The sequence below is a fragment of the Leucoraja erinacea genome, chromosome 10, assembly GCF_028641065.1.
Source record: "Leucoraja erinacea ecotype New England chromosome 10, Leri_hhj_1, whole genome shotgun sequence".
Lineage (NCBI taxonomy): Eukaryota > Metazoa > Chordata > Chondrichthyes > Rajiformes > Rajidae > Leucoraja > Leucoraja erinaceus.
In genome coordinates, this window is record NC_073386.1 from 45260792 (window position 1) to 45282946 (window position 22155).

The following is a 22155-nucleotide window of genomic DNA, read 5'->3' on the forward strand; positions in this document are numbered from 1 at the left end:
GTACCTCATGCTTGTGAGCAATCCGTTGCTGGATGGCGGCAGGCTGGAGGACCTTGGGCACCAGGGATTGTTGGGCGATCGGCATCGGTGGGCGAAGCACGCGGGACATCAGACGCTGGGCAGGGGGTCGCATGGTAGGGTTCCGTGAGATGTTGCGAAGGTTTAGTAGACCCAGGTAGAAGTCACCATTGGAGAGACGAGACTGCTCGAGCAAATTCTTGGCACTGCGGACAGCTCGCTCGGCCAGGCTGTTGCTCTGCGGGTATTCGGGGCTGCTGGTATAGTGAGTGAAGTTCCACTTCACAGCGAAAGCCTGGAATTCTGCACTGACAAACTGACGGCCGTTGTCGGTCTGCAAGCGGACCGGTAACCCAAAGGTAGCAAAGTGTCTGCGCAGCTTACTGATAACGATTTCAGAGGTGATAGCAGGGAGAAGGTCCACTTCGAACCAGTTGGAGTATGAATCAACCAACACCAGGTAGTGCTTGCCTCGCCATTCGAATATGTCAGCAGCCAGTGAGGTCCAGGGCATGGCAGGCGCAGGCTGCTGCAGAAATGGCTGGCGCTGCTGATGTGGGGCAAGAGTGTTGCAATCAGGACAGGAGGCTACTCGGGCTTTAATATACTTGGTCATGCCGGGCCAATAGTATTGTTCTTGGGCATGTGAGATGGTGGCATCGGCTCCGGCATGCCCCATGTGGGCAGCGTTGTAGTACAAGTCCTATAGGGAGGCAGGGACGACCACCTTGTGACCCTTGATGATGATGCCGTCCCGGAGCACAAGCTCATCGCGGACCAGAAAGAAAGGGTGGGTGCCCGCAGGCAGTGAGGTGCGTCTGCTGGGCCACCCTCGCTGGATGACAGCTGCGAGCTGTTGCAGGTCGGGGTCGTTGGCGGTGTGCTCAACCAGGCACTGCAGCTGCTTCGAGGGAACAAAGTTGACATTGAGTACCTGCAGATCCTCCTGCTTGTAGGGTGCCTGTCACAGGAGGACCTGGGGGCCCGGGACAGCGCGTCGGCCACATGCATCTCGGTGCACCTCTTGTACACGATCAGAAAGTCGAACCGCTGGAACTGTAAATCATGCGCTGAAGTCTAGCTGGAGCGATATGGATAGGCTTATTGAGGATGGTCACCAAGGGTTGATGATCCATCTCGACGGTGAACCTGGTACCGAAAAGGAAGTCCTTGAACTTGGAGCAGGCGAATACAACCGCAAGAAGCTCCTTCTCGATTTGTGCATAGCGCTGCTCAGTGTCTGTCATGGTACGCGAGGCATAAGAAATGGGCTGCAGCGAGCCGTCATCATGGAGTTGCAGGCAGGCAGCACCGAGTCCGAAGCGGGAAGCATCACACGTAACTACAATTGGATGTTGCAGATCGAAAAACTTGAGAGTCGGTGTGCTAATCAGCTTTGTTTTGAGAAGGTCGAAAGCCTGATGGTGTTGGGGAAACCAGGACCAGGCAATGTCTTTTTTCGTCAGTTGCCTCAGGGGTGCGCTCAACACGCTGAGGTCGGGGATGAACTTTCCCAAATAGTTGACCATGCCCAGGAAACGCTGCAGGCTGGTCACGTCGGTCGGGGCAGGCAGCTCGGAGATATCGTTGGTCTTCTGCGGATCAGGTTGCAGCCCGTGGGCTGTGAAGATGTGGCCAACATAGGGTACTTCAGCTACACGGAACTTGCACTTTGATGGGTTAAGTTTTAAGTTGATCTGGCGAGCGCGGTCTAGAATCCGTCGGAGGTTGTGGTCGTGCTCAGCAGCATCTTTCCCATAAACCAGGATGTCATCCACGATAATGGCACACGACAGGCCGGCAAACAGTTGCTCCATGGAGCGTTGAAACACTTTGCTAGCAGAGTTGATGCCGAATGGCATCCGCAAAAATTTGAATCTTCCGAAGGAGGTGCCAAAAGTGGTTAAGTCTGAGGAGTGTTTGTCTAGAGGTATTTGCCAGAATGAGCTCCTGGCATCAAGGACAGAGAACACCGTGGCCTGACCGACCTGGGCAGCAACATCTTCTACAGTCCTCAAGGGGTAATGAGGACGTCTTATTGCCAGATTTAAGTCTTTGGGGTTGATGCAAACCCGTATCTCGGTCTTAGCCTTCTTCATGGTGGCGACCATGGTGAAGAGAGAACACCACTCAGTGGGTTCGCCGACAGCTTCAAGCACTCCCATGTCAACCATGTTCTTCAGCATGGCTTCGACCTTGCCCTTCATGGCAAACGACACCCTGTGTGGAGTACGGACCACTGGTACAACCGACAGGTCAGTTGCGATCTTGTATACAAGGGGCAGCTTACCCAGTTCATCATCGAAGAGGTCAGGGTACTCGGAGAGTGGATTCAGCATCACCCGCACTTCGTGGACAGTACGGTCAAAGGACACCAGCCCGAGATCCTGACACGCCTGATTGCTCAACAGAGTCACACAGTCACAGTCAAGAATGAAAAACGACAGGTCACGCGAAGATTTCTTCAGCACACAGTGGAAGGTGGCCCTCCCCACAGGTTTTAGCTCCTCTCCCCCATAAGCACGCAATATGGAGCGATCAGCAGTTAACAGCTCATTATTCCTTATCTTCCTGAACAGGGATGTTGACATAACATTCACCTTCGCCCCCGTGTCCAGCTTAGCAGTGAAGGATTTGTTGTTGACAGTGACAAGCACAGAAGGATCGGGGAGGCGAGATTGATTATGAAGGAGAGAATAAACACTGGCATCTCCTATGGAAATACTGGGCTCAGAGTCAAGGGCAGTGTCGACAGAAGACTGGGAACCGAATTCGTTTTCCACTTGTTGAAGGTTGTTTAAAACTTGTCTGGGAGCTGGAGGAATGTTCCCAAGGGAGCGACGGGCAGCTGAGAAATGGTTCATCTTCTTACAGAAATTACAAGCTTTACCAAATGCTGGGCACTGCGACTGCATAGAGTGGACATAATTGCAGTTGGGGCACTTCTTGACAAGCGGGACCCGAGCGGCATAAGTCAGCCGCGGTGCAGGGCGAACGTTGTCTTGCTTGCGACGGGGCATAGCAACACCAGTCAGATTAATAGCCGGATTGTCAGATCCCCTCTGCCCATGTAGTGGGGCAACCACCTCAGCTATTCGGCATGCATGCATAGCATCAGTCAGGGTGAGATCCGGTCTTCGCAGCAGCTCCGCTCGTAGCTTCTGATCTAGCATGCCGGTGACCAAAATATCTCTGGTGAGCTGATCACGCATGTTCTCGAAACGGCACCGCTGAGCAAGGCAGCACAGGTCAGCGATAAAACATTCAACAGGTTCATCAGGCTGCTGTTTCCTTGTAACGAATCTAGCCCTCTCCAATATACGGTTGGAGGGCAAGTCACAAATCTCCGCAAACTTGCGTAAGAGACGTACCGGGTCGTTGGCAGATTCCGCTGGCTCGACGACCTGGTCGTTGTCATCCAGGACCGCTGGATTGTAAGTGAAAGCCTGAGCACGCTTCATAGCAATGGGACCGGCAAGGTTCAGCAGGAGTGAAGTTTTGACCGCATTAGGGTCGTTTCGGTGCACGATGTTGATGAAGTGGTTGTAGTCCATCACGAAAGTAGCCCATCGCTCCGCAATGTCAGCGTCAAAGACAAGGGGAGAGGGCTTGCGGCACGAGAATGCCATGGTAAATAGGGAATTAAACACTAGTAAAACTAGGAGCAAATAAAACCCGATAAACAGGAGGCGCGCGTTTAACTTACTGACACCATGTAAATGAGTTACGTCTGACACCCTATAACTTTACTGAGTCTTTAATAAAGGCACATGTCAAACACGTCCCAGTACTGACTGCATCTAGTCTTCAGGAGTACTGGAACCAAGGGAGGAGCAAGGGGAAGATATCACAGTTATACTGAGATGACTGGGCGTGGTTAGTGGTATTGAGGTAGCTACATTATAGGTTGCATGCATAAACCATCTACAAAACCAGTATCTGTATTTCCTTCCTACGGCAGTCGGTTAACATTTCAGGCCAATTACCTTTCATCAGGCTGGGAAAAGGGGAACACCAGTTTAAAGTTGCAGAGCAAGAGGGAGGGACAAACTTAACAGAAAGGACCGTTTCTTATAGGGTTGAGACCATGAAATTTTGAATGTCGGAATATGTGGTGGTTAATGGCTGGATGAGTGTGGTAAAGGCATTTCCAAAGTTTCCACTATGGTTATTTCAGTGAAATAAACTATATACATCCAATTTGACATGCCTCTCTTCCAATTCTACTATATTGAGCAGGGACTGCTGTTCAAATCTCCGCAGTGAAGTCAGCACCCACCTAATTGTTGCTCTGAGCAATGTGCAGTACCGTACTAGTCGCCAATCTTTGGCGTCTGATTCAGCTGTGCACTTGGGTCACTAAGATGTCAAACAGTTTATGACTTGGGTATCAGACATCAATAATAAATAAGGTGTTATTTTAAATGCAGTTAATTTTTAAATTAAAATGCAAAAGCTATAACTTTTAAAACAAATCCCATGTAGTTGGATCCGTTTATTTTAATGAATTGAACAACAGGTAGGTTCACCAGCCAGATTCACCTAAAAAGACTTGCAAGCTCAGGGTCCAAGTCCATAGCTCTCTAAAAGTGACAACACGGATTACTAGAGTTTGACTAGAGAGCTCTTTGTTGAATGGTCTTCCTCCATCTCTTCTTCCTATGGTTCAGATAAGAACAATAACTATGCCTACATGATGTTCAGGGTGTGCAAGATGCAGGAGATATGGTGATCACCTCTGCAGCAAGCGATTATGCAAAAGACCATGTTGTTCTGCTGAATCACATAGTATGTAACTGCATAATTTGGCTAACTAGCATGATGAAATGAAGCATGTTAGATATTTTTGTAGATTAATAATACGATTTCTGTGGGAGCAGAATAATAAAATAGTAATGTATCTAAGTTTGTTGATACAAAGATTAGAAAAGTGAGCTACAAGGAAATGTTTCAGTATCTTACTCAATAGGATACTAAAGGATAATCAGGAACTTTAACACATGAACAGACATATTTGTGTATAAAATAATTTACGTTGTGCAAAATTGCATTTTTATACGTAGTAGCTTTATATATAGAGACAGCCTCTTAAAGCTTTTGTAAGAAAGCACAAGGCAGAGGCATGCTGCATGACTTGTAACAGTTCAGATCTTGTGCCCTTTAACAGGTACTTGGGTTGTGGACTGTTTCTCTAGATCTGGACCTACACCAGTTCCAATATTGGGTGCCGCTCGCCTCCAGCCAGGGGTCATAGCACAACCGGCGCCGCCCGCGGGCCGGACGGACTTCAACATCTTGGGATCGCCGACCAGGTAGGAGACTAAGAATTAAAGTTTACCCCTCTCCCCACTCACCCCACCACCACCACCACCACCACCACAAAATCCCTCCAAACTAACTGACACAATGATTCCCCGGTCTCCCGGGGAGGAGGCTAGACTTTTCAAGCCGCCCGCGCTACCTACCTAATCTACGCTGAAGCAGGGTTTCCGACAAGTTCTCATAAAAGGTTCTAGTTCTAAGTAGCAGAGGCATGCTATTTGGCACCTCTATTGCAAGAATGTGGGTGGTCTTCATTTTACTTCAGGCTTCCATGTTTGTGAATAGCTTCTGCACTGCCTATTGCTAGTCTGAAGCAGGGTTTCATTCTCACCATGCTTCTAGTTCTAAGTAACAGCTATTTGGCACCTCTATTGCAAGAATGTGCCGGTCTTCATTTTACAGGCTTCCATGTTTTGTGAATAGCATCTGTCTATTCATCTGTGCTTGTTTACATTGAAACAATCTTTATGATCCTGTCGTGTACCTTTTACAATTCCCATCTTCTGGACTGTAACTACCTCCAAGTATGTTTGTACCATTTTTCAGGTCTGCTATGATAAAATGCACATCATAGAAATCTAGAATGTGAAAGCTTTCCACCTTCAAAGAGCGCAGCTTCTGTGTAGTCAGTATTTTGATCAAGGTTCCTGGACCTGAAATGCTAACTGCAGCTCTTTCTACCAATGCTAATTTACCTGCTGAGTACTCACAACATTTTGTTTTTAATTTGGATTTCCAGCATCTTTTAGTTTTTAAGCTTTCATTCGGTGTGCTCAAATAGTACATCAGTAGCACGAGCTGGTTTTAACCGCACCATCCTGAAGGTTAAGAAGGACATGTTGCTCTTGAGTCATTGAAATATCAACAAATACTCTTTCACCAAAATCTAGGCATAGATATTCTATTGAGTGTTCCTCTCACTGAATTGACCTCCATTGGTACCAGGTACATTGTACCCAATCAATTATCTGAATTTAGTCCTCCCTTCATTGTTGAACGTCTCTTTTTGTCAACTCCAAGGACTCCTCATCATGCCCTATTTGTAGAAATGATTTTCCAATTCACATCGTGTACTATGTTTCCATATGCTGGACATTTCTTTCCAGCTACTCATCTACATCCTTGTTCTGAACATTGACTTGAGGCCCGATGTTTGTACTTTCTTCTGTTGGTCAGCCAACATTTCTCGGCTAATTTTAGATAGGTCCGCAGCTTTGCACAGCTGCACATTTCAGTTAATTCCATCTTGCGTGATAGCTGTTCCCTCAGACCCGATTTCTGCATTAAACAAATAATCTGATCTCTGATGAGTGAATCCTTCAAATCGGCAAAATTAAGTAATAAGTCTGAATAACATTAGCTGTTAAGAAAATGTCAAAGACACTCCCCCTGCTCTCAGCCATGTGCAAAGAACCAGTAAAATTCAACACCTTTATTTCTAGGTGTACTTTTTATTTCATCCAATGAATTATCCCGTGTCTCATTTCAGCGATATATGGTTTAGTGCATAATTGTGATCTTTGCAATAGCGCAACTTTGATCTGGTTGGGTTTAACTGCTATAACCAGCATAATATAGAGTGTAAACTCCTCCATCCAATATTTTCTATTTAGACTGCTAACTTGGATAGAAATACAGCTACCTAATCAGCTTTATTCGATGATTTGCAATCTCAGTTGAATCACACAGTCCCTCTCTCTCAGTTAAAAACCCATCTCATTTGGGTGGGATTAAGCACAAGGTTCAGTAGTCCAATTGTTTTGAAGCAAGATAACTATTCACACAAAGTCTGGTCTTGGGTCAAACAAGCATATTTATTATTTTAAAAATGTTGTTAAACAGAAGGAAGAAGGACTAATCACATTATAGGTAGAATCCACAGACCTCCGATTATACAGAGCACAGCATTTTTATACATTTTGGATCTGAGGTTCAATAATTCCACCAAGATACTACGGTTTAGTATTATCTCCTAACCAATCCTAAGCAAGAAGATGCATGATCGGTTATTTTTGATACCACCTCTCCATGTGACCATTATGTACCTTGGGGACCCATTCCTGCCTCTGGTTAATGCTTGATCATAACAAGACATCTCCTTTGATTCAAATAATCAATATGAATGTTAACCATTCACTTCAGAGGGTATTTGTACTTGAGAGGCTTGTTATTTCTGGCCGTCTTTGGTGAGCATCTACATTTAGTTTTGTCATCGAGATGCATTTGTGCAGTGTCTTTGGAAGAGGGCCTTTTGTTCCTTTTATTGTCCCCACGGAGCTACTTATCTCATGAAAGACCGCTTATCTATTTTCCGCATTTTTTTAGGCACCTGTTAATTGTTTTCGTCTGTGTGTCAAAAGTGGCCAAAGTGCTTACTCGGGTCCCTTATTGCCATGGGATTTCTGCGAAGACAACCGTAACCATTTGACACTTTCTTAAGGGACATTATCTTTAAGATACCATTTCAGTGGACTGTCATTTTAGGTCATGCCTTCTAGATCAGCTGTATAAGCAGTCCAATTTTTGCCTTACTCTGTACTCTTAGACAAGAAAATATAAGCAAATATTTTATGATACTGTAATAAATCAGACAAAATGTCATTGTTTCATTACTAGTACTTCAGAATCTCTGGTTTCTTCTCATTCATTTACTAAAACATTAACAAATACAAAATGTATTCAAGACCTTGCATTGTGCAAAGCAGCTTTGTTTAGAGTGGCATTCCCTGCAACAATAGACAACCTCTAAAAGCTCTGCACTAGAAAAATAGATCAACAATGTTAAGAACAGTTAGTGACATATTAAAGGAGGATGAAAAGCAGCAGTAAGTTGATACAGGTGTTAAGTAAATGGCCAAGTCAATGGCAGATGATATGTAATGTGAGGAAATGTGAAACCATCCAAATGGTGTGAAGGTTGAAAAATAAGATATTTTTAAGAAGGTGAGACTGGGAAATTCAGTTGTGGAATGGGATTTGGGTGTTCTTGTTGGCAATTCGCTAAGCTAACATGCAATTTCATCAAACAGTCAGAAAGACCAAAAGCAGAATGAAAGATAATTGATGTGAAATGTTAACTGGTTTTAATTCATTCTCTCTCCCTCTCACATATTTAGGCTTCATGGATAATGACTTATTTTTGATTTATGATTTATTAATGAATCATGATTTTTTTTTACAAATATATAATATAGTGGAATTGAACTCTGTAAACTCACCCCCACTACAATCAGTCTGCAGAAGAATCCCGACCCAAAGCATCACCTACCATATTCTCCAGAGATGCTGCTTGATCTGCTGAGTTACTCCAGCATTGTGTGTCTATCTTTGCAGATATTTAGACATTTTCTAATTAGTTGATGTTGGGTACTAATTTGAATAGGTATTTAAAATTATTTATTGCTGCAGTCAGGAAAATTGTGAATGCCTGCCCCATAGAGTCATAACATGTGAAGCATCATGATGAGATATATCTGTTGGCCCACCAGTAGACAGGTAATTTCCTTGTAGACTTTGTGCAGTTCAATTCCACTATTAGGTAGATTTACACAATAAATCATTGTGGTGAAGCTTAATTTCTTCCTCTTCTTGCTGTTTGTACATTGGGTTTTTATTAGAAATGTTTTGCAAAGCCTAAATATGGAATAGGAAATAAAGTCTGGATCATGATGTAAAATACTTTTTTCATGAGATGTATCTGATATCAGTATGGGGGTCTAAACTAATTAGACAAAATCTGCAAAGATAGATACAAAATACTAGAGTAACTCAGTGTTTGGTTTGTGTAGATTGTTTGTTGTTGGTGTTCTTCGTTAAGAGTAGAATGTTTCCCATTAACAAACACATCTTTTGTTAAATATCCAGACAGGAACGTGCTTGTAGAGCTGTGCTGTTGTACTATTGGAGCAATAGCATCAATACCATTCAGGCAATGGGGAACACCAGCAGTGAGCGTGTGGGAGCAGATCGCCATGGAGGCCACAAGACCCAGCGTGCTGACAACATAGGAATATCTCAGTCGTCAAAGGAGAATGAACGGCCTAAGATTATGGTGGATAGCTCAGATGATCCCAACATCTTTCATACACAGGACTCCAAGGTGCAATATGAATCTGTGCTGTTTGTTTCTAGCTTAACAGATATGTAGATTCCCTCCATTTAAGAACAACTGTTTAGTGGTGATTTCTGAAATAACTGCTCTTTACCATCAAGATTCACGTGTGAGTCAATTATTTTCAGAGACCCCATGCAATGATTCTTGACTCAGTGCTTAACACTCTCTTTAAAATTGGAGACGTTAGTACCAGACTGACTCATTTATTTTATCACTTTGGCTGCACAGGTCACTTACTATACACAATTAGAAAATCTCCCTTCTTGAGTAAATGATCTCCTTGATTGCTGACATTCCACCCCGGCTCACTGAAAGCAAATTTGAAAGCAAGACTACAACTGTAGCAGTTCTGTTATTAAATGCTGTTTACTATTCTGAGAGAGCTTGATGGGTTAGATGCTGTCTGGGGGGTCTAGATTATCGTTCACACTCTTATAATAAGAGGTAGCAGTGTAAGCACTGAAATAAGGGTAAAATTCTTCATTCAGATGGTGGTGAACCTTTGGGAGTTCTCTGTCTTGGAGAGTTATGGAGGCTCTGCCATGATTTTATTCAAAAACGAGATCAATAGATTTCTGGATAATAGGAAAATCAGGGGATACGGAAGGGAAATTGTAGAGGATCAACCATGATATTGAATGGTAGGGTAGACAAAGCTATTCCTGCTGCTGTTTTTTTTTCTGTTGATATTACTTGCACTTGCATTTACCAAAGTTTAAAACATCAGAGCCCCTCCGGATCTTATATAGGTTGGATATGGTAAGCATAGTTCCTCCCGCAGGAGATTCTAAAGCTTGGGGTTACAGTTTAAAAAGGAGGGATTGCCCATGTAAAACAATTTTTTCTCTCTCAAATAGCCACGTCTTCAGAATCTTTTCTCAAAGTATGGCAGAAGGAGAGTTAAGTCGTTTTTGAGACAAATGTGGATTGGTATTTGATATGCAAGGTGATTAAGGTTACCAGGGAGGACTGGAATGTGGAGTTGCGACTATGGTCCGATCAGCCACAATCTTATTAAAGCTTGAAGGGTCAAGTGGCATACCCCTGCTCATGTTTTATATGTTCTCCAGTCTTACCTATACCTTTGTGCTTCTATATTTTAGACTCTCACTGATAAGGAAATTGTGGATGAGTCTGTAAAATTTTCTAAGCAAGCTCGTCCCACTGTAATCCGTTGGAATGGTGGAGGAAAAGATATATTCATTTCTGGATCCTTCAACAATTGGCAAACCAAGATTCCGCTTATAAAAAGGTACACTTTTGGTGTTGTATACAAGTAGCTGAAGATCCATTTATTACAAAACCATACCAGAATAGTCTGTGGAAGGGAATATTTCCATATCCAATCTTGGATTTCATTGTAGTTTGGGGAAGATTTGTCTCTTCAAGAATCTAACAAAAAACCCATGCACTGAGTTTCAATTTGCAGAGTTCCTTTACTTTATCTCCTAGGAATAAAGCCCTATTATCTAGGTCTACAACGATGAGTAGAAGATGCCAGCATTCAAACCATATGAAGTCCAAGGTTTTCATAGCGGCTCTGCTTAGTATAAGATTTTCATAACATTTCCGAGAGAACGCCGCCACTTCCGGCCATCATTTTCAGCCACCTCGCTCAGAGCCCCCCTCCGCCGGGCTGGACCGGAGGATTATTCCCATCGATGTAAAATCAGAGCGATATTAAAAAAATTTTATCGCCATTCTCTCTGCTGCTTCCACTGGCGGCAGGAGGGAGAGACTATAAAACCTGGAAGTGTCGTGGCTCACTCAGTCTCTGCCAGACGGAGGAAGCGAGAGGGTCACAGCTCTGTCTATGGTGAGTGTGTTTGTTGGATGTTATTTAAAGCACGTTTTTGCTTCAACACCAGCAGCCTCTACAGGAGGCTTTTAACATTCGTTTTACACACTGTATATTCAACACGTTCTGAAGTTACTTGGCATTTTAGTATTGGGTGACTGTGTGTGCGCGCGCGAATGAGTCTGTGTGTGTGTGTGTGTGTGTGAATGAGTCTGTGTGTCTGTGTCTGTGTGGATGAGTCTGTGTGGATGAGTCTGTGTGTGTGTGAATGAGTGTGTGATGAATGAGTGTGTATGTGTGTGTGTGTGTGTGTGTGTGAGAGAGTCTGTGTGTGAGTGTCTGTGTGAGGTGGAGGGTGTGTGTGATCAACAAATAACGAATAGTACAAACTAGCGCAACAGAAAGCCCCTTCCCTACCCACTGGCCAGCAATATTGGAATTGGTGGAGAGGTGGAATATTGCGATGGGTGACCAGCCCTCCCGTGTGATGCTGGGTGCAAAATGTGGCATAAATGGTACCCTAAAATTAAAAATAACATAACATGCTGTAGCATCCTAAAATTTAAAAACAGAAAATGCTGAAAAAATTCTGCAGGTCAGGCAGCATTAAATGGAGAGAGAGAAACAATTATCTCTTTTTCCTTTTTCTGTCTACACAAATGCTGCATTGACCTGCTGAGTTTTTCCTGCATTTCCTGTTTTTTATTTCAGATTTCCAGTGTTTGTTTTTATTAAATTTTCATCCGAAGATCTACTGTTTTTCAATTGAAGACAAGTTGATATTCTCTTTATATAAGTGTGTGGATCAGCCAACTGCAACAATAGTTTTAAAACTACGCTTTGTTCCATTGGTGTGTAGCAGATAAGAAATTCTGTCTTGTAAATGTCCACACGAAAGGGGTTGACGTTCTGTCAGTTTTCAGGATAAAATTGGATTGTTTCCTTAAGTCAATGTCATTTAAATCACAATTTGGATGTAAATGTAGTCAGGTTGGTTAGACAACACCAAAGTTGGTGAAGTTGTAGACAGTGAGAAAGACTGTCAAAGTATACAGCTGAATATAAAGCAGCTGCGCAAATGGGCAGAAAAATTGCAGAGGGAGCTAAAGCCGAGCAAATGTGAGGTGTGACCCTTAACAGCATTGATGTACAGTGGGATCTTGAAGTCAAAGTCCATAGATCTCTGAAAATGTTAACACAAGAAGATAGAGTAAAGAAGGTGTATGGTATGCTTGCCTTCATCTGTTGGGGCATTGAGTTTAAGAGTCCAGCTGAAGAAGGGTCCCGATCCGTAACGTCACCTATCCATGTTCTCCAGAGACGATGCCTGACCCGCTGAGTAACTCCAGCATTTTGTGTCCTTAAGCAGGTCAATATGTCATGATGTTCCTTTATAGGACTCCAATTAACCCTCATTTAGAGCATTGTATGCAATTCTAACCACCTCATTATAGGAAGGATATGGAAGCTTTAGAGAGGGTGCAGAGGTTTACTAGAATGTTGCCTGGAATAGAGGGTATTAGCTACAAGAGCAGGTGGGCAAACTTCAATTGTTTATTATGCAATGTTGGTTGAAGAGAGACCTAATAGAAGTTTATAAAATGATGAGGCATAGAGATAGGGTAGACGTTCAGAACCTTTTTCCCAGGGTAGAAATGTCAAAGACTAGAGAGCAAAGCTTTAGGTTGAGAGAAGTAAAGTTTAAAGGAGATGTGCAGGGTGTGTTGCGATTTTTTACAATAGAATGCGTGGCCAGGGTTTGTGGTGGAGACAGATATGATAGTGATGTTTAAGAGGCTTTTAGATATACACATGGATATGCATGTGTATATGATCAGCCATAATTATATGGATATGAACACTTGGATATGATCAGCCATGATCACATTGAATGGCGGTGCTGGCTCGAAAGGCCGAATGGCCTACTCCTGCACCTATTATCTATTGAATGGGAGGATATAGATCATGTGCAGGCAGAGGTGATTGGTTTAACATGACATCATGTTTGGCACGGACATTGTCGACCGAAGGGCGAGTTCTTGTGCTACACTGTTCTGTGTTCAATGTATATTAGTTTCCTGCTGCAAGATGCTTTTGCAATGCTTGTACTGTCAAAGTGTGTCCCCCTGACAAGACTATTGTATTTTAATGCACCTTTGCTTATTCTGGGGTGTAGTGGTCTCTTTGAAATCATATATCTGGATAATAGCTTTTGCACATTTGAATGGCCAGAGGCAAAAGTACAGCATCAGTTTTCATTTGTATTAGTTCACAAGAATAGACACCATGTTTCATGTTACAGTAAAGAGGAATCATTACAGGAGTCATAAAAACCCAATGGATACTAAGCAAATTAATGCTGGAATCTGAGGAATCTAAAATCGTATCTTAAAACTGATCAGTGTGAATTACATGCTTTTGGCTCACCAAATTACTTGGTTCCCAATGTCTTTATATTTTACAGTAAGATGCATTTTATTCAGTCAGTTGTATTTGGACCGTATGCATGTTCATTCTTATTGGTTAGGAAAGTTTGCTGGAACTGTTGGACAAACTGTAATATTTCCAGTGAATGCTCCATTATATATGTGCCTTATTCATCCATTAACACACTTTTTTAGATACTTACAGAACAAGATCAAGTTTTAATCACTGGAAAGGGTGGACATCTTTGGAACTTTGCACTTCCCACTTAGCATGAGTAAACAGTATTTTCAAGAAACACTGTGCATTATTTGTAGTAGACTTTCTTGAATGTGTGTGTATAATTTACAGCCTCACATTTTGGTAATGAGGCTATCTTGCATTTCCAGCTGCAGTGTGAATGTAGAATTTGAAGAGAATTAGACATTCTGAGCACTATGCTTGTATTCTGGTAGTACTGAGCTTTACCTGAACACAGAACAGAAGGGTAAATGAGAAGATCGAAATATAATTAATTGTGTTTTGATAATCACATTTTTAATAATACCAATTAAGATTTCTATCTTTCAACAGCCATAATGACTTTGTTGCTATCCTGGACCTGCCTGAAGGAGAACACCAATATAAGTTCTTTGTAGATGGGCAGTGGGCTCATGATATGTCAGAGGTAAGTGCTCATTTGCTTTTTGATTTTTAATTAAAACTTTAATCACTGGAAAGGATCTTTGAAAATCCTGAATCTGTAACCTGGTTAGGGGGAAAATTAATATACTAAAATTTATTTATATTGTATCTTTCATTGTAGATTGGGATAATTTCTTGCCAATTGCAGAAAAAATTTAAACACTGAATCTTTTTGCATTGCAACATGGAAGGTTAGGAAGATTTAATAAAAATTAAAGACGGTAAACTGGTTGATGAATTTGAATATTGGTTTCTTTTGGAATATTGCAAATTAAATGAAGATGCATTCAGGAAAACTTTCCAATGATCATGATAATGTGAATATCTTTAAGTTACAATTGAAACAGAATTATTAAATATTGTGTAATAGGAAATGTGTAAGCATAGAAGTCATGATAGACTAAATGGCCTCCTATATTATAATTTATACTTGGGAAACTATATATAAATTATGTGGGAAATAAATGGAGGAAAAACTAGTAGAAATGATACATTAAAACAAATCTAATAAAAGACAATCTTTATAAAATGCTGAGAGAACCTATTGCCTGTAAATTATAAAACTTTACATCATTCTTTTTCTCAAAATGTTTCTTTTCTTTCTCCCAGCCGGTGGTAACCAGCCAGCTTGGAACAATTAATAATGTAATTCAGGTGAAGAAATCTGACTTTGAGGTATTTGATGCCCTTAAACTGGACTCACTACAGTGTTCTGATACCTCAGGTAAGGTGTGTTCAGCCACACATAGATAGTACAGGTACAATCAGTCAATATTACAATTTCATGTCAACTTATTAACGTTTCTAAATTTGCCCATCCCCAAAGGATTGATATTAGCACTCTCCTCTGGCATGTAAAGATGCCAGAAGGAGAGTTTTTTCAGTCGTGACATATTCATTATATAATTCATTTTGTTCATTAGCAAAGCGTTATTCAATATAGTTATTATTGTCACGTCAGAAAAGCACCAAATGCAGCATTTTCAAGTTTAGGAACAACACAAATCTTGTAGAGGGGAGGTGTCTGTGTGAGATGTGCATAGGATGTTCCAATATGATTTTGACAAGGTGCATGAGTAGACCTAACTGACCTATTTTTTTTCTCATACTCCTGTCTCTGAGGAATTGGACTGGTGACCCTCCGTTACTCCACCTCTGTGGCCAGAATATCGTTCCTCAGATAAGGAGAACAAACCTGTGTGCACAACTCCAGATGGGGCCTTAAGCTGCCCTAAGACATCCTTGCTCCTGTGCTCAAATCATACTATTTGGCTTTGTAAATGCTATTTACACCTGCAGGTTTCCTTTCAGTGACTGGTGTACAAGGACATCCAGGTATCATCGCACCTTCTCATTTCCTAATCAATCACCATATTGATAATCTGCATTTGTTGTATTACAACCAAGGTGAATAACCACACAATTTTCCAGGTTAAACTGCATCCACCATTCATTTGCCCACCCATACACAATGACAAAATCATAGTGGAACACCTTTACATCCTATGCACGTCTCACACAGCCCCCTCCCCTCCCACCTACACGATTTGTGTTGTTTGTAAACTTAGAAATGTTACATTTGGTTCTGTTATCAAATTTATTAACATTTATTATAAACTAGACCAAGGGGGACCCATTGGGTCCCGTCCCCTCAACGTCCGGGGGGCGGCCTGCGGCGTCACACACACACTAACCACCCCCCCCCCCCCCCCCCCCCCCCCCCACAGACTAACCACAGACAGACTAACCACTTCCCCCCCCCCCCCCCCCCCCCACACACACTAACCACCCCCCCCTTGATATTATATTAATATTATTCATCCGCCCCTTTTACCCCATCCCCGCCCTATCCACTGACGCATAGTCCCCCCCTCGCAGGCATGTCTGGAGAGACAGAGGGGCAGAGAGAGTGGGGCAGAGAAAGAGATGGGGGGAGGGAGGGGGTGGAAAGGGGGAGAGGGGGGGGGAGGAGATGGGGGGGAGGAGGGAGAGGGGGTGTGGGGAGAGATGGGGAGGGAGGGGGAGAGAGGTGGAGTGAGAGAGATGGGGGGAAGGAGGGGGGGAGACGAGGCGCAGCTGGCCGCGAAGAGCAAAGCCATTGTGAAGTCATCAGCTGGTTAGCTTTAAAAAAGGTCTCAGATTTGTGAACAATGTTAAGAAATAACTCAAGAAATAATGAATCCAATTTTCAGATGAGGCAATTTTTGAGATCATGAGGTAAATCTCTATCAGAATATGTAAAAATTTCACCGTTAGCGCGTCGTGTTTTTGAGGAGATGTGAATCACAGACAAACCACACACACACACACACACACACACACACACACACACACGCACACACACACACACACACACACACACACACACACACACACACACACACATACACACACACACACACACACACACACACACACACACACACACACACACACACACACACACACACACACACACACACACCAAAAAAACGAAGACAAACCTGGGCCAAAGCACTCATCCCTGCAGTCTTCCCATAGAGACCTTTACTGCCTGCAAACAAAACCTCTTCATTTTCACTCTTTTGTTCTTGTCTTCAACCCATTCTTAATCCATTCCAGTACATGACAGTATGTTGTTTAATTTTACACACAACCTTCTTAATTGTTTTCTTTTATACACAAGCTTCTTAATTGGATTATCATCAAAAGCCTTTTGAATGTCCAAATACATCAAACACACTTGTTCTCTATAATTACATACTCAAAATTCTATTATTTGTTTGGCACAATATCCCTTACATAAACCATGCTGACTTTGCCCAGTTCAATTACTGCTTTCCAAGTGTTCTGTCAATAGTTTGCAATTTTTTAACTAAAACAGTGGAATCAGACAGAGCTGCTCCTGCCTGTCTCTTTGCCACTGTACTGCTGACTCTATCCATCTGGTAGGACAGAATGTAGCCACGGATTTGTAGAATGGAGCAGGATTCATCTGCACCAGATGTGCACTCCATTGCACATCTGGAGTGCAAGGAGTGATCCTGTTTTGGGATCCATTGCATGCATAGTTTTTTTTATTTGATAGATTAGTTATATTGTGTTGACAGAATATCCTGTTTGTTTCAGATTTGTCAAGCTCCCCTCCTGGACCATACCATCAGGAGATGTATGAGTTAAGGCCTGAAGAACGCTTTAAGGCACCTCCTATTTTACCTCCTCATCTGCTCCAAGTCATTCTGAACAAGGACACACACGTTTCAGTAAGTCGTTAAATAAGTGTAATAAGGTTTACAAGGCCCTTCCATCTTGACCCCACTGCTTAAAAACCACATCTTTAAACCTTCAAGTACAGACCACGCATTCAAAACCTGGCATAGCATCGGTAACAGTAGTATCAAAAACCTATACAAGGATGGCATCTTTTCATCTTTTGCGGAGCTCTCGTACAACTATAGCCTCCCAAACTCCCACCTTTTTCGTTTTTTCCAGATTAGGGATTTTGTGAAGAAGACATTCCCCCATTTTCCAAATCGCCCCCCTGAAACCCTGATACCATCTTAGCTCTAGATCCCAACCGGAAGAAATGCATCTCTGTTTTGTATAACTTGCTAGGGTCGGTTATATTGAAACCTCATACCTCATTAAAAGCTGCGTGGGAGGGCGAGCTGAATACGAAACTAACAGACCAGCAATGGGACTGCCTTGGATTTGATCCATTCTTCCTCCATATGTGCCCGTCATGGCCTAATCCAATGCAAAGTCCTTCACAAAGTCCACTACACAAATGAAAGATTATCTAGAATTTACCCCGCTGTTAGGGACACATGCAACTGATGTAATCAATCCCCTGCCAACCATAGCCATATGTTTTGGTCTTGCCCTAAGCTAGCAGCCTTTTGGAGGAGTGCTTTCGACTTGATAAGCAGAGCCTATGGCCAGACTATTCCTCCAAACCCACTGTCAGCCATTTTCGGAACCCCTCCCAACACCAACCTCTCTGTTGCGTTGAAGCGGGTCCTGGCTTTTACAACCTTGTTAGCCCGGAGACTGATCTTGCTTAACTGGAGGCTCACCTGTCCCCCGACACACGCCCGCTGGATTAAGGAGGTGCTTTACAATTTAAAGCTTGAAAAACTTAGGTTCTCTCTCAAAGGCTCTACCAAGACATTCCTAGATACATGGAACCCTTTCTTGGAACTTGTTAACTCTCTCAATAGTAAGACTGAGTGCTCTCCACCATTGTTCTGCTCTACTGCAGCTGCTCTCCCCTTAACCCCCCCCCCCCCCCCCACACTTATTTATTTAATTACTTACTTATTTACTGTTATTAGTGACACCTTTTTTTTCTTCTTTTTTTTTAGTACTTTGTTTTGTTTATCATACCATATTTGTGTGGATGTGTATGCATGTGAGTGTTGTTTGTCCCCGTTTGGTTCCGACCTGATTCGGGTGGGTTGAAGGTGGGTAAGGGCAAGGGCTTTGAGGGTCGCTTACATACGGTTGCACCATTATGCCTTGACTGTCACTGTCTGCTATCATTGTATGTATGCAAATTGCTGTGAAATTCAAATAAAAAGATTTAAATCGAAATAAGTGTAATCAAAAGAGTGGCATAGTGGTGCAGCTGTAGAGCTGCTGCCTCAGTGCAGAGATCAGGGTTCAATCTTGACCTTGGGTGCTGTCTGTGTGGAGTTTGCACGTTCTCCCGGGGAACGAATGGGTTCCCACCCCCGGAGCTCTCGTTTTTCTCTCACATCCCAAAGACGTGCATGTTTGTAGGTTAATTGGCCTCTGTAAATTGCTCCTAGTCTGTAGGGAGTGGATGCAAAGGTGATATAATATAGAGCTAGTGTGAAAGCGTAATCCATGGTCTGCGTGGACTTGGTGGATTGAAGGGCATGTTTCCACGCTGTATCTCCAAAACAAACTAAAATTTGTCACTAGACTCTATTCTTTGGAGCACAGAAGGATGAGGCATGGTCTACAAAAAGACTGCAAAAAGTAGTAAACACTGCCCAGTCCATCATCGGCTCTGACCTTCCTTCCATCGAGGGGATTTATCGCAGTCGCTGCCTCAAAAAGGCTGGCAGTATCATCAAAGACCCACAACATCCTGGCCACACACTCACCTCCCTGCTACCTTCAGGTAGAAGGTACAGGAGCCTGAAGACTGCAACAACCAGGTTCAGGAATAGCTACTTCCCCACAGCCATCAGGCTATTAAACCTGGCTCGGGCAAAACTGATTATTAATAACCAATTATCTGTTATTTGCACTTTATCATTTTATTTGTTCATGTGTGTATACATTTATATTATAGTATATGGACACATTGATCTTTGTAGTCAATGCCTACTATGTTCTGTGTGCTGAAGCAAAGCAAGAATTTCATTGTCCTATCAGGGACACATGACAATAAATTCACTTGACCTTGATCTTATGTACAAAGTGAGAGGAATATATCTGGGAGATGGAATGAGTCTCTTGCCCAGGTAAGGGAATCAAGAACCAGAGGACATAGGTTTAAGGTGAGGCGGGAAAGATTTAATAGGAACCGGAGGGCTAACTTTCCTACAGAGAGTGGTGGAACAAGCTGCCAGAGGAGGTAGTTGAGGTGGGTAGTATCACAATGTTTAAGAAACATTTCGATAGGTCCATGCATAGCACTGGTTTGGAAAGATATGGGCCAAACACAGAGAGTAGTTTAGATGGGACCGGTGTGGATGGGACATGTTGGTCAGTGTGTGCGTTGGGCTGAAGGGCCTGTTTCCACACTGTATGACTCTATTTCATTTTGTCTTTGGCATGCGGCATTATTGACTTCATATAAAATGTTAATCTTAATTATTCAAGATCTTTAATAGCACATTCACGATTTTGGCAGGAATTTGTTAAATGTTTCAAAATGCATTTGTCAAAAGTTTATATAAGATAAAAAGAGATTGAGTCATGGAGTCACACGGCATGGAAACAGGTAATTCAGCCCAACTTGCCCACACCAACCACGATGCCCCATCTACGCTGGTTCCATCTGCCTGTTTGGCCGATATCCTTCTAAACCTTTCCTGTCTATGTACCTGTCTTATAAATGTTGTTGTAGTACCTGCCTCAACTACCTCCTCTGGTAGCTTGTTCTATATATTCACCACCCTCTGTGTGAACAAAATTACCATTTGGGTTCCTATTAAATCTTTCCCCTCTTAGCTTAATCTTATGTCCACTGGTTCTTGATTCCCCTGCGCTGGGTAAAGGATTCTGTGCATTCACCCTATCTATTCCATTCATGATCTTATACACCGCTATAAGATAACTCCCTCAGTCTCCTGAGCTCCAAGGAATAAAGTCCTACCCTGTTCAGCCTCTCTCTACAGCTCACACACTTGAGTCCTGACCACATCCTTGTAAGTCTTCTCTGCGCTCTCTCCATCATGCCAACATCCTTCCTATAGCAGGGTGACTTGACCAACGCTGAACATGGGAAATGGGGTCTGATGAGTTTAAAGGAAATTTGGTCACAAGGCTTTGATGAGTTTAAAGGGAGCTTGGGAAAGATCTCCATCTATCCTTGTCAAAAATCTCTAAAGATATGGGATATAACTGTCAAAAAAAACCAATTCTTCGTGACCCGACTGCAGCCTTTGATATTATTGAACATCTTCCACTACTTGTCATTTTATCACCGTCATCCATGAATGAATGAATAAATTTATTGGCCAAGTAATACCAAGTAATTCCACATACAAGGAATTTGCCCAGGAAGTTGAATTACACCCTGGTAGATTCAGTTCTTAAGAAAAATCGTCCTTCCAGTTAAGCAGCACCATGATTTTAAAACTTTCGTCCTTGTTTCCTTACCTCTTTGTAATGTCTACCAGTGTTACAATTTATTGAGTATGATCTTTCAGTCCTGACCTCTGCCATAATTTTTTTTTTAACTCGCACAACTGTTGATGACTTTTGCTTTATTGCTAAAAAATAAATTCTGGGATTTATTTTCTTAATTTGTGCATATCTCTAGCATTAAAACCTATTACATCTCCTTTCAATCTTCTGTCATATTTCTTCATATGTGGTGCCCCGAAATGTTTTGCTTCAAAAAGCTCCTTCACAAAACATCTTGTTGATTTACTACATTACTCTGTATGAACTCTCATGTAGCTTGTATGATTTGAGATACATCTTCAATGAAGGATTTTATTTGATGTCTCGTTTGCAATGTTTAGAAATCTGTGGAAATTATGTTCCATATTTTTGGGTTCAACCCAAGTATTAATCTTGTTAAACAATGAAAATGGGCTGTAAATCTGTACTAGTAACCAGTTGCTTGGCCTTGTTTATCCAGTGTGATCCTGCTTTACTCCCTGAACCAAACCACGTCATGCTGAATCATCTCTATGCACTTTCTATAAAAGTAAGTTTGTCAACTTTGTCAAATTTTATTCTGAATGAAGTATAATCTCTGTGGAAATGTGTCAATTTTCCAGCTATTTTAAATGCATCACAACTTTGAATTAACTGTTCACTGCTAACTTTATGCAGAGTGCAAAAAAAACTGGAGAGATTTTAAGACAGGATACTTACCTGGTAATTAAAAGTGGTTAATGGAGGTTAATTATTATACTAAGATTGTGTTTATGAAAATACTTTATTCCATTAATCACATAATCCACAGATGGAAGTTGTTTTCCAACTCTCACTGTCCTGTGCATGATGCCATGCAACATGGAAGTTTAAAGTGAGATTATTAGATACTCCTCTAAATCCAAATGATTCTAAGTCATCCTGGAGATCCAGATCAATTTGGAATGAATTT

The 22155-nt window shown here is 42.3% G+C and overlaps 1 protein-coding gene across 2 annotated transcripts in view; it reads left to right on the plus strand.

Moving 5' to 3' along the window:
- The window catches only part of LOC129701113 (5'-AMP-activated protein kinase subunit beta-2-like), a 31689-nt gene that overhangs the window by 5971 nt on the left and 3563 nt on the right, over positions 1–22155 (plus strand). For both annotated transcript variants that reach the window (XM_055642107.1, XM_055642106.1), the window contains exons 2-7: positions 9205–9439; positions 10558–10706; positions 14250–14343; positions 14970–15084; positions 17469–17602; positions 21685–21753. In XM_055642107.1, the coding sequence (XP_055498082.1) occupies positions 9272–9439; positions 10558–10706; positions 14250–14343; positions 14970–15084; positions 17469–17602; positions 21685–21753 (729 nt within the window). In that variant the 5' untranslated portion in view covers positions 9205–9271. The remainder of the gene's footprint in view (positions 1–9204; positions 9440–10557; positions 10707–14249; positions 14344–14969; positions 15085–17468; positions 17603–21684; positions 21754–22155) is intronic.